Source organism: Bactrocera oleae, chromosome 3 (assembly GCF_042242935.1).
Source record: "Bactrocera oleae isolate idBacOlea1 chromosome 3, idBacOlea1, whole genome shotgun sequence".
NCBI lineage: Eukaryota > Metazoa > Arthropoda > Insecta > Diptera > Tephritidae > Bactrocera > Bactrocera oleae.
In genome coordinates, this window is record NC_091537.1 from 29923923 (window position 1) to 29937106 (window position 13184).

Here is a 13184-nt window from a genome sequence, read left to right on the forward strand (position 1 = left end):
TGCAAAAAATGCAGCTCATTTGGAACAAGCCAAGCATTTCCGCGAGCTTTTCTAGTATTCGCAACGATTCCGCACACGAAATTGGTTTGAAACACAAAATTTGATGCAAGTTCTTTGTTCAATATTTTTTTCCATTGTAAAAATCGCAAATTAATATTAAGGTCGACTGATTTCAACAGCTGCTGCAAACAAACTGGTTGACAGATCGCGCTCATTTTCGGCGTAGTAATTAAAGACAGTGCTACCAACTTAACAAAAAAAAGTGCTGAAAAATATTCAGCATGGGTAGTTTGAATGACAATTTCCGGAAACTTTCCAATGTATAATTCAGTGATGTATTTACTACATACATACATATAATGCCTTCAAGATTTCTTACCTGCACAATACTCCAGTGCGGCACCACTTTGGCTAAGCTTTCAGTCACCTCCGAACATGCGGAGCCCAGCAGCATAATCATACGTGTGTCAGGTTGCGTATAGATGGCATGAAAAAATCGATCAACTCCAACACCGGGATCACACTAAGCCAGACGGGTAAGCATTCGGACAGAGAATTGCAAAGTAAAGAGAATATATTGTTTATACACAGACATAGACATATACTTATGTAAACATATATCGTAGAAATTGTTTATATGTATTATGTTATACCCGCTATTTGAAAAAAATCATCTCCAATTTAGGCAACCAAATATTAAAACAAGTAAATTGTATACTCCTGCAACTTGTAAGAATCAAAGCCCTTCAGGTGTTGGCAAAATTTTATATTAAAAAATGTCAAGAATTAAACAAGTCAAGTGGAAAGGCGGAAATCATTATATAGGGTATAATGGCGATCGAGAAAGTGATTGCATTAATTTTGAACATATTTGGAAACATATATAAATAATACTCACTGACCGACATATTTGGCATGAAATTTGAATAACGAAAGTAATTATTAATAGTATATGGGATTTGCGGGTAGTATTGACCCGATTTTATCAATATTTGCCAATACCACATACTACTAATGTACCACAGGCTAATAAATTGCCACAGGTTTTCAATAAGTTACCTCATATACCATCACCAATCATTTGGAGTAAAGACAGTCGCATGTTCGAAAATTCTGTTATTAGTGATTGTTAAGATCCACTTTTATAAGTAAAACACGCTATTTCATTATACCCTGAACCGGGTATATTAAGTTTGCCACGAAGTTTGCAACACCCAGAAGGAAACGTCGTAGACCCTATAAAATATATATATAAATGAACAGCATGATGAGCTGAGTTGATTTAGCCATGTCTGTCTGTCCGTCTGTCTGTATATATACAAACTAGTCCCTCAGTTTTTAAGCTATCGATCTGAAATTTTGCACCTGTCCTTTTCTCACAAAGAAGCTGCTCATTTGTCGGAACGACCGATACCACTATAGCATATAGCTGCCACACAAACTGAACAATCGGAATCAAGTGTATGGGAAACTCTTTCATTTATCGAGGTATGTTCACTTGGCACGGATTATTATTTAAGGCAACAATTTAATTTTCGAAGAAATTATTCAAATAGGGTGACTATAGCATTTAGCTGCCATACAAACTGAACAATCGGAATGAAGTGCTTGTATGGAAAACTCTTTCATTTGACGAGGTACGAAATTTGGCATGTGTTATTATTTCAGGCAATAATCTAATCGCCGAAGAAATTGTATAGATCGGATGACTATGACATGTAGCTGCCATATTAACTGAACGATCGGAGTAAACTGCTTGCATGGAAAATTTTTTTATTTGACGAGCTATCTTCACGAAATTAGACACGAGCTCTTGCTTAAATCAACAAATTATTCTCCGCTTCTGATACAAACATCCATTAAGTGAACAAAACTATTATACAACAACAAAAACTATTAGCAACAGCAATAAAAATGTTGTATTAATTATACTTATTGTACACATACATGTATGTACATATATAAATGTTTGTATATTTAACTGAAAATATTTTCAGCATGTCACACTTAAAGCGACTAAATGTTCGTTAAAGAAAGTTTGCTCAGGCTATTAAACAGTAGAGTACATTGTGTCCCATGAATATTTTATATAGATTTGTACAATAAAACTCGAAACGAGATTTCCTTTCATTAGGTATGGATATCCTTAGATTCTTATACACACATAGTATGTATATGCATACATATGTGTCTACTTAGATATGTATGTATGCATTTATGTTGAGATGCTGTTGCGAATGAGTATACATATACATACGAGTATGTATTTATATATACAGGTGGTTTGTTATATAAATACAAGTAGTATTGCCTGTCCTTACCTCCCAACAAATTCGAGTATCAATGCAAAATTGTGCATGCTTAAATTGCGTTTAAGTCACTTATCTGAGATTTTCCTCCCCTAAAATGTGCACAGTCTTGTTTAAAACATTTGAATCCTTTAATTATGTTGTCTTTTACCAGAAAGCATCAGCTCAAGCACGAATATTGAAATAATATTAATATAAAGATTGTTTCTTTGTAGGGTACTCAGAATTATGGGAAATGAAGACCGAAATATTACGCGCCTCAGAAGCTCCTTATCTTTAAACTTTCCTACGTTACCGTCATAATTAAGTGAACAAAATTAGACCATTGATACGACTTTTGATAATCATTCGCCTCCGTATGAGATATATCGAAACATAAAACCCCATTTTTCCCATAGTCCCATTTTGGCTCTACCTATTGGTTTTACATATACAGTATGTAATAGGAATGTTCTCCCAGTATCCATGATCATATTATATTAGCAGATACACAGTTTTCAGAATTTATAGAATACATGTGCATTTATATAATATAATATATCATGCCATACTATATACGCATACTATACGGCGCTAAAAAGTGTTTATTCGCGCTAAAAGTTTGTCTTTGACAGTTTTTTTGATTGACTCAGTACGTTGTGAGTGAAGAGCAAAGAGAAAATTGGCTATATTTTACAATTTTTCTTCGATCAAGGCGAAAAAGCAGCCAAATCGGCTGAAAAAATTAATTTTGTTTATGGGCCCGATACTGTAAACGAACGTGTAGTACAAAAATAGTTTGCCAGGTTCCGTTCTGGTAATTTCGATGTCAAAGATGCACCACGCGTCGGGAGGCCTGTCGTCGAAAATCGCGATAAAATCGTGGAAATAGTGGAAACAGACCATCACGTGAGCACTCATTTAATTGCTGAGGAACTAAAGATAAGCCAGAAAACCGTTTGGAACCATTTTCATAACCTTGGATTCAAAAAGAAGCTCGATGTTTGGGTGCCACACGAACTATCGCAAAAAAACATGATGGACCGAATTTCCATCTGCGAATCGCTGCTGAATCGCAACAAAATCGACCCGTTTCTGAAGCGGATTGTGACTGGCGATGAAAAATGAGTCACTTACGACAACATCGAGCGCAAACGGTCGTGGTCAAAGCTCGGAAAAGCGGCCCAGACGGTGGCCAAGACCGGATTGACGGCCAGAAAGGTTTTGGTGTGTGTTTGGTGGGATTGGCAAGGAATCATCTACTATGAGCTGCTCCCCTGGGGCCAAACGCTCAATTTGGCCCTCTACTGCCAACAACTGGACCGAACTTAAGTTAAGTTATAAAACCTAGAAGGTATTGGAAGCATAAAAAGTTGTAAAAATTGAAAGTGAGTATAAATTTAAATCTGCAATTTAGTTTCGCAATGAAAAAAATGTCCTTAACCAGTATCAGCAGGTCGTCAGTTATCAACAATAGAAATAAAGGTTTCACAAAAATCGTTCGTTTTTACACTCTTCCTTCTACTATGACTATATATAAATCAATTTCACTTTAACCTAAAAAGAGTGCATATATTTCCTCAGCAGTTTATCAGACACAACTGCTTGTGCTGAAGCTCCTTCACTTATCACCACTCTTTTCTAATTTTCTAGTATGTGCGTTTAAGCGATTTCATAATCAAGCGCTTAACTTAGTTAGCCCATTAAAAGTTTGTTTTAAATAAACTAACTGAATTGTCTCTAAGTTTACCTATACAAATATGTTATACATGTACATGTCCCTGAACTAAAACGGACTAGTTTTAAACAATCTTACAACTACTACACTGACGGTTGTAGTAGTTGTAAGATTGCTCAATTAGCCAACTAAATCTCGCCCATATAAGAAAAATATTTTTGTATGATTATTCTACGATATTACAATCGACAGACTTTGATACTTTTGCAACATGTTGCTATACAGTGTGAGATGGTAGTTCTCTTCACCAACAGTTTTTTGTATCACCTAAAAATAATTGAGTAAGATATAGGGTTATATACCATATACTTATATAAATGATAAGAATGAGGATACGAGTTGAACTCCGAGTGAGTCCGTCTGTCCGTCTGTCCGTACGCCCGTCTGAGCAAGTGATAACTTAAGTAAAGTTAAGATATCTTAATGAATCTTGGTACATGTGTTCTTTGGCAAAAAAGTGAGGACAAGCTCGTAGATGGGCGTAATTGAACCACTCCACACCCACAAGACGTCATTACACGAAAACCTATAAAGTGCCACATTTTGGTGAAATCACATATCTCCGAACCTACTTGACCAATTTCAACCAAATTTGGTACTTAGTAGTTATTACTTTGACATTACCATATGACAGTGCGAAAATAGGCGAAACCGGACTACAACCACTCCTACTTCCCATATAACTCAACTTTAAATTGCATATGATTCTTTCATTTTCCAGTATACAAATCAAGCTCCAACTTTTATATAGGGATAAAACAGGTATGCCATCTCAGGTCTAAAAATTGTCCAAATCGGACCATAACAATTCAAGCCCCAATACACCGGAAATGTGGACCCCAGAGCTTATGGCTGATTTTTACTGTAAATATCGGTCAATGTGTGCGATATAGGTATAATTGAAATTTTAAAAGGATTCTCTCCTGATAATAGTAAAACTGTATGCCAAACATTAATCGAATCGGGTCAGTACTACACCTATCTATCATATACCTAATAAAGAATTTTCAAACTTCCGGTTGACCTTATACCGGTTATATATTGAACAATGTGTAAGATATCTTAACAAAATTAACTGAACATATAATATTGGCTATACTTTAGTTTAATGCCGATAATCCGACGACGACGAGTTCGCAGATGGCTGTAAAAGGACCACTGTCACGCTCGCAAAACGCCATTAATCAAAAACTTATAATATTCAATTAAGATATAAAACTGTAATTTGATACAAGAGATTACAGCAGCAAAGGGCACATATTAGCTACAAATTTTGTAAAAATTGGGCTACGCCCCCTAATAGGTTTATGTACATATCTCCCAAACCATTCAGGCTATATCACAGGACAAATCCTTACAATACGCTTTACGACAGTGTGAAAATAGGTGAAATCAGATGATGACCCCGCCAACTCCCCATATAACGGGTTTGTTAAAAATTAGTTAAAGCGCGATAAGTCAAAAAATAATAAATTAAATTTTACACCCATGATGACGCAAGAATGCTTTATATGAATCGGGGTTGCTCGACCAATTTCAACCAAATTGAGTACATAACATTACCTTGATGGTTGATGTATATTAGTTGTGAAAATGGGCGCAATCGGGTTCCCATATATCACAATTTTAAATTCCTTATAATTCTTTCACTTTTCAGTACACAAATCAAGCACCAATGCACAAATGGTGCCTTTGAAGTATCCCTGCACACATAAAATGTTTAGCTACACCCGAAATAATATGAGGTTTTGAACACTTGAAGATATTTCCCCATCCTTGACCCTTGCAAGTTGCAAGAGTATAAAATGTTCGGTTACACCCGAAATTAGTCCTTCGTTACTTGTTATGATTATAATTTAAATTTGTTAAAACAAATTACTCGTAAAAACATCATTTGGTCTTTCCAAAATGGAGTAAAACTTTTATCCTTGTAGAACTACTGATGTTAATTTTTTCCCAGGAGATTATTTTTTGGACTAATTTGATTTCAGTTATTAATGTCTTGTAGTGACAACTTATTAGGCTAGTAGTATACAATTTTTTTCCATATTTACTTGAAATTCAACTATTATATGGATTTATGTGAGCATAAATGCATTAACGAGTAAATATCAAATGATAATTTTACATACCTGGAAATACTTTCTTAATTTCTTTTTGAGTACGTGATCTCTTTCATATACATATTAAATACCGAACAGCCTCTTAAACTTTTGTAGAATATTGCCTTGATATTTTGCTTTAATATTTACCCTGACTGATAAGATTATTTGAAAATGCGCCTAGGGAAAATATATTGTATTTACCATTAAAAATTACAACGTTTCCTCCATTTTTTACCATAAAGAAGCCAGAGACATTGACAGAAAGCTAGTTGCATAAAGATGTTTCACTTATGATCTGATTTATACATATTAAAGATATCTTCATTAATAGAGAAATATATATTTTAATAAGATTGGCGATAATTTTTAGTACGGTCAACTAATATTGAATCCTAATATCACAAAGAGAGCAACAAATGCATCGATTGTTCTACTGACTAGGAGCTATTGGCAAAAGATGGGTTCTCTTACCAAAATAAGCTACACTTGCGAAGAAGGTTGCATCTGTGTATCGCACGAACCACCGCACTTAATACCCGTTGACTTAGCCAAAAGGTGTATGGTCACGAAAGTTGCTCTAAGAGAAACCGGGAATGGGAAGGCCGTTGGAAGCGTTAACAGGATGGTTAGTGGAAAAGACTATTGTCGGAAATTATTCGTCAACATTAGATACTTATCGATAAGACTAATATGGACACCAGCCTGTAGCAAAATTATAGGTAACTGTAAATTTGATTATTCCTCAGCCGCGATAGTAGAAAGGGAGCGGGTTGCAGCTCCGCTGTCTTCCCGCATTTTGCTACTTGATAACTGAGCCTCACGGGAGCTTGGCGATCAACCATTAGTACATGCGTGGTCGCGAGATCCTTCTAGCTCAAATTAGATCAAAACGCTGAGAAAGCTTTAGGTCCTCAGCAAGGCTCCCTAGTTGTAGGGATATTTCGCTATGGATGCCAACTGAAGAAGTTGTTTGAAAGAACACGAGGTATAATAAAAAAAAATATAATATATATTTCCACACTACCTTCAGGCAACCATGTGAGCTAGCGGGAATATAATAGAATATAAAACGCCAAAACAGATTTATCATAGGCTCAACAGGCTTTGTCTACGTACAAGATTTAATTCCTTAAGTCGTTAAAAAACGGTATATAGCAGTCCACGTACTATCCCTAATATGAGGATCAGCCTTAGGACCTAACCTAACCCAACAAAATATTTGAGCCAGGAAGCATTTTTATAGAATTTTATAGATCAAAGTTTCTATGAATTTACACACTTATATGTATATGTGAATTCTTGCTAGGTTAAAGTAAGCGAAAGCTTAATGTTTTGGCAAATTTTGGCTATTTGCAAATAAATTATTGTTCAATTATTTGCAAATCCTTACATGCCGACTGCGGTACGGGTGGATAAGTTTTTACAAGCAAAACATCTATTTAGATACAAACAACCATACCAATTCTATTGTATTTGAAGATCAAGCAAATTAGTTTGAAGACAATAACAATTTTAAATAGCTTTGTCTAATTTTTTGTTATCTCTACTATTGTAGTTCTACTCCATTGAACAGTAAAACCGAACTTTTTAACTCACATTTACTCCTTATTCCCATATACTCACCTGTGTGTCGTTACTCAAGAGCTCCAGTGTGTAGTCAGGTAAAATTTTCTTACTATTGATATGTTCTACAGCCATTTGCGCCGCGGTCAATTCACTCCAGCCATCCAAACGTTGTCCCTGCCGGTTGGAGAGCTCGAACAGACCAAGCAAAACAATTCGTCGGCTGTTGCGACGAATTTCTGCCGTCGTCATGCGACGTTGACTTTCAAACACTTGATTAACCTTCAAATTGTTATCAGGCCAATTGGCTGAAATTCTCATCGAGCTGCGACTAAAGTTTATTTTCTCCACAGTCTGCGGGTCAGGCCGCATACCGTCGCTAACGTTTTGTACTTTTACGAGTGTGTCGTCGTGGGTCGGTGTTTGTTGTAGAGCATATGCTACATGCCTATGCTTTGCCACATCATCACCACCAGTTCTATCAAGCGCAGGCGTAGGCAAATTAAGCTCGACGTTGGGACGGTTTCTTGTCTGCGTCAAGACAGCTCGTTCAGTTGGCACACTTTCATGACTGTGTGTTGGTTGAAGAGTAAGTTTATGTTTGCTTTGGTGCGTGTTGGTTAGTTTGATTTGTGTTGGCTGTAAGTTCTGTAGTTCTAGCTCCTGTGATTTTGTAAGTTTATAACGCCAAATTTGCAATTGGCTTCTGGTGCTGTTGTTGTTGCTCTTAGGGGTGCTATATATCTCAGTGGTTAAGTAGCTCGTAGCGCCGGAAGCACTACTGCAAAGTGGTATGCATATTGTTGTTACAATAAGTGTGAGACGGTATAATTGGCCCGTTTTTAGCCAATGCCAGTAACGTTTTTGCCGTGGCTTTGGCATTACTTGGGCGATATGATGGTGAAGTGAGTGGTAGGATTTGCTTGCAAATACTTGTCATTTAAAATTTTACTATTAAGTACTGCGTGTACTCTTGAAAAGCAATTGCGACACTGAAGGATAGTTGGCGCAACAAGCAGCTTACAGCAACATTAGTGGCATCTGCAATGAGGGAAAAACATAACAACTTTAATGCATGCATATATTTATTAGTCTGGATATTTGGAAAATATTTAAAATCAATAAATTTTATTACCACTCTCTTCATTTGTTTTCTGATTCTATTAAATTTACATTTTTCATGCCCTTTATTCTTTTTTGGCATTTGACGACAACACCTGAAAAGACATTCATTACGACAATGAAAAGAGATTGAAAAGGTTTCCAAAACCTTGAGTTCGCACCAGACGCACAGCAAATTAATTTCCGTTTTCCGCCGCTTTGACAGATGAGCGACGCGCTGTTGGCGAAAGTGCGACTAAGTTCGGAAGCGAATCAAAGGAGTTCAAACAATGAACGAATACAATGTGACAAAATTTCAGGCAAGCTTGCTTAGAATGATTAGAAAAATAAATTCGATGATTTGGTATATTTAAATTGCATGAACATTTTTTTATAATGTCTTGAAATTTTTTTTAGTATCTGTCCAGGATAAAATCAAATAATGAAACTGAAATAATTGTAATGGGTAAGTAAACGGAGGCTAGGAAAAGTTCTTAATCTATAAAGTTAACTTTATACAAATTATAGTCAAAGTATCTTTAGTAGTATCTAAGTTATATATATTTATCAACTTGAAACACAGGGTCAACCTCCAGAGAGCATCATGAACAAATCATATATATATGTATATATAATATTCTATATATTAAGTGAAAGAATTGTTTTCATATTTTCAGAGCTTAATCTTCAAAAATATGTCCTTTAAAAGATTTCCACTATTTCCGTAGATAATTTATCTCCCTTAGAGACTCGACATCTGGACCGGCTGGGCAGGTTGACACTGGGCGATATTTCAGCCGTATATTTGTTCAATACAACAAAAGTATTCAAATCTAGCTTGAAAATTTAGATATATATTATATAAATGTAAATGCATTTATTACAACTAAATCATCGGTTAAAAAGGTGTTATTCAAAAATTGATAAATATGTATAAGCCTGTATGTAGTTGTGCTGGAAAGATACATAGTATGCGGAAAAAACAAGAACCGGTTGTAAAACTGTGAAAAAGACAAAATTATGCAACAGCCAACTCTTCATTTCATACTATCCTAGTATTAAACATTAATAAATTCATCTTAACGACAATGTTTGGACACGACAGATCTGACATCAGTTGGTGCGATAAACTGCATAAAAATATACCTATGTCTTCTATTTAACAAAAGTATTGATTTCCGTATTCATGAAATAATTAAGAGATAAATATCTCGAAAAGCAAGTTGGATATCTAAAACTAAATAAGTGAGTATGATAACCTTAGCAAAACCCTTAGATCCATCAAAATTATGTACCTAACTAAATGCAGTTTTCCAACTGGCTTCGATTTGAAAACTTTATCGCAATTTTTACATTGAAGTCGATCGATTGAGAATTTTGTTATAATTTCAACACTTTTGTTTAGTTCACAGCGTGATAGCAGGGTTTGATCGGTAACCGCTTCTGCAGTTATCCTAACGCCGTCAATACACACATACAAGTACATCCACATTCATAAAAGTAAGGAGGCTACACAATTGTGGTTGTACGCTTTTGTACGAGCGTTCACTCTATAGCTCCTGGCGTAATTTTGTACATTCAAGTTGTACAACAATACACACAGCTAAGTCCACATGCATATGTTGATATATCGTAGCGAGTTAGTACGTTTTTCTCCAAATACGTATACAAGGTACGTTCCAAAGTAAACAGAACTTTAAAAAAAAAGACAGAACAAATGGTTTTATCGGCAAAACCAATTAATTTTATTTAAAATAGTCTCCTTCTGCCTTAATACAGCTATTTGCACTCCAAAAGCATGTCGAACGAGTGTTTTAGCTCGTTGCCCGGTACGACCGTCAGTATGCCGGTGCAAGCCTTTTGAATGGCCTCCACGTCTGCATAATGCTTTCCTTTCATCGGCAAATGCATTTTTCCGAAAATGTAGGAGTCGCACGGTGCCATATCAGGTGAATACGGGGAGTGGTTGATTGTTAAAATGGGATTTTTGGTCAAATAATTGGCCACAAGCGTCGATCGATGAGACGGCGCATTATCGTACAACAAACGCCAACTTCCATCTTCGCGATATTCGGGCCGAACACGTCGAATACGGCGCACCGTACGGGTGGAACAAAGTCTTTGTGGACCATATCATAAAAACAAATAAGCATTGTCTTCACTTTTGACTTCTCCAGGCGCGATTTTTTGGGTTTCGGCTCATTTCTCATTTATGTCCTCACGACCACTTTGAAAACGTTGAAACCACTCATGCACTCTGCTACGGGATAGGCAATCATCGCCATAAACTTCTTTCATCAATTGAAACGTTTTGGTAAAAGTTTTACCAATTTTAAAACAAAATTTAATGTTGGCTCTTTGTTCGAAGCTCATTTTCGCACCGATGACAAAAACATACTGACACTTAAAACGCAATAACTTCACTTCCAATAGATGAAATATAATTAAATTTTTACTGGAAGTCGATAAAGGATAGCAGATTCTAACGCACTTGTTGACATATAGATGGCGCCACTAGAGTTTACTTTGTTACTTTTTTACTGTTTACTTTGGAACGCACCTTGTACACTAACGGTTATAAAAGTGTTTTCTCCACAATAGCATATGTTTGAGTGCTTCAGTTCCACACGGCTGCGGGGTTTTCGGTGCGAGTATGCTTGTTTGTCTATGTTGCCCTGTTTTCGAGTTAGTATCAAACTATCAAGCGTATATGGTATATAGGATGCCTCTTTAGTGACATGGAATCTTTTAGAGGGATATCCCTCAAATTAGGTGTCAAAGTAAAGACATGTGTTTGACATTTACAATCAGTATGGGTTGACAAATCAAACAAAGACTTACATCGGAAAAACCAATTAAAAATCTTGGAAAAAACTGCCGTTATGGATGGGTTAGCTTACCATAAATATCTGCTCGTACACATCTAATTATTTTCAGTAAGGAACGAAATTTCCTACTTTACAAATATGTAAATATTATTTATTAATCGCGGTGACCATCTGTCTGAAAATCAGTTCAAACCTAATGCCATAACATTTTTTAACAAAAAAGTCAATTTATTGACCATTTCATTTTGAAATCAAATTTTTACATCTCTAAAAACCCCCTATACATATAAAAGTATATATACATAGATAGGTGTATATTATATTTGTAAATTATGCTTTAAGTCTATTGTTACTTCTGCAATAATTGCAGCTGTCGGACTCATCTGAAACACGTTGTTGACACTGTTATTGTTATTTTTAACTTTTTTTATATGAAGGCATGTGCCGTTTTCGGTTATCCATTGTCATTTGTGTTTGCAACAATTCGCGTCTGGTGTTAAACTATTTTAAACGAGGTGCTAATGGGTTGCAGCGTCACAGAGGAGATTTTGTGGCCAAAGATGGCCATTTGTCGATACTATTTTTCGAATTGCACGATTTAAATTATTCCGCGGCACATAAAGTTTTAGTTCGTTTTATGTATTTATATCAAAATAATCGGAATGACGAGAATAGTAGAAATATCATATATCACAAATTAATGGCACTAATCTTAAATTTACCGTTTCAGTGGTTCAAAACGTATCTTGTTAGATCTTTTTCCTTGCCTATGGCTCATATATTATTTTATTAATTATATCAAGGTTGCTTATAGCTTAATAATCGACAGAATTGCGGAATATATCAATGAAAATAAAAATAAATTTTTTATACAGCATATACAGCGGATAAACTACCCATTTCACACCATTTCCAGTTGACTGCAAAGTAAGAATTTTGGAGTTAGGCCAATCTAGAAATTTCTTCGATACATTTTCAGTCAGCTACGTAACTTAAAACGAAACTACAATTTTTAAATTGAGCTCGGTCCTTGAGGACTATCGCAAATTTTAAACTGTATTTTCCCAATATAATTACATAAAGAACTATCTACCATTTTATTGCTATTATTTCAAAATGTTCTTTCTTTTTTTACATCTTTAAAAGGGCTATTCCGCAGATTGGCCCAGTAGCCACCATTTTGTAACAAAACTCCAATCATTTTTTATACTCACAAAAAATTGTTTTATAAAGATTGAATCAAATTTGATTTCTTTTTCTTTACCCCCCGAATAAAATAAATTATCAAAATCAGGAATTTTTAAGACACGGGACTGGTCTAACCCCTTAATGGTTCTAGTCACCTATGCTGAATTAGGTGGTTAAAATACAGTGGAATCGACCTCCAGTTCGGCGAATAACAAATTATGACTTCATATAAAAATGATTACAAAACTGTTTCTCATATTTTCAACAAAACTTTTGGGATTTATGCAAAGATTTTTTACTATGATCACCCATATTACCTACGTACGGATTTATAAACAGCTATTCATAACTTGTTTTACTTGGGTTGGTGTAT

At 35.3% G+C, this 13184-nt stretch overlaps 1 protein-coding gene across 1 annotated transcript in view; it reads right to left on the reverse strand.

Annotated features, from left to right (window-relative positions):
* The window catches only part of GABA-B-R3 (gamma-aminobutyric acid type B receptor subunit 3), a 40134-nt gene that overhangs the window by 18469 nt on the left and 8481 nt on the right, over positions 1 to 13184 (reverse strand). Inside the window, exons 2-3 of the mRNA XM_036375801.2 lie at positions 7755 to 8735; positions 380 to 523 (exon numbers count right to left, since the gene is read on the reverse strand). Coding sequence (XP_036231694.2) covers positions 380 to 523; positions 7755 to 8576 — 966 coding nt within the window. The 5' untranslated portion in view covers positions 8577 to 8735. The remainder of the gene's footprint in view (positions 1 to 379; positions 524 to 7754; positions 8736 to 13184) is intronic.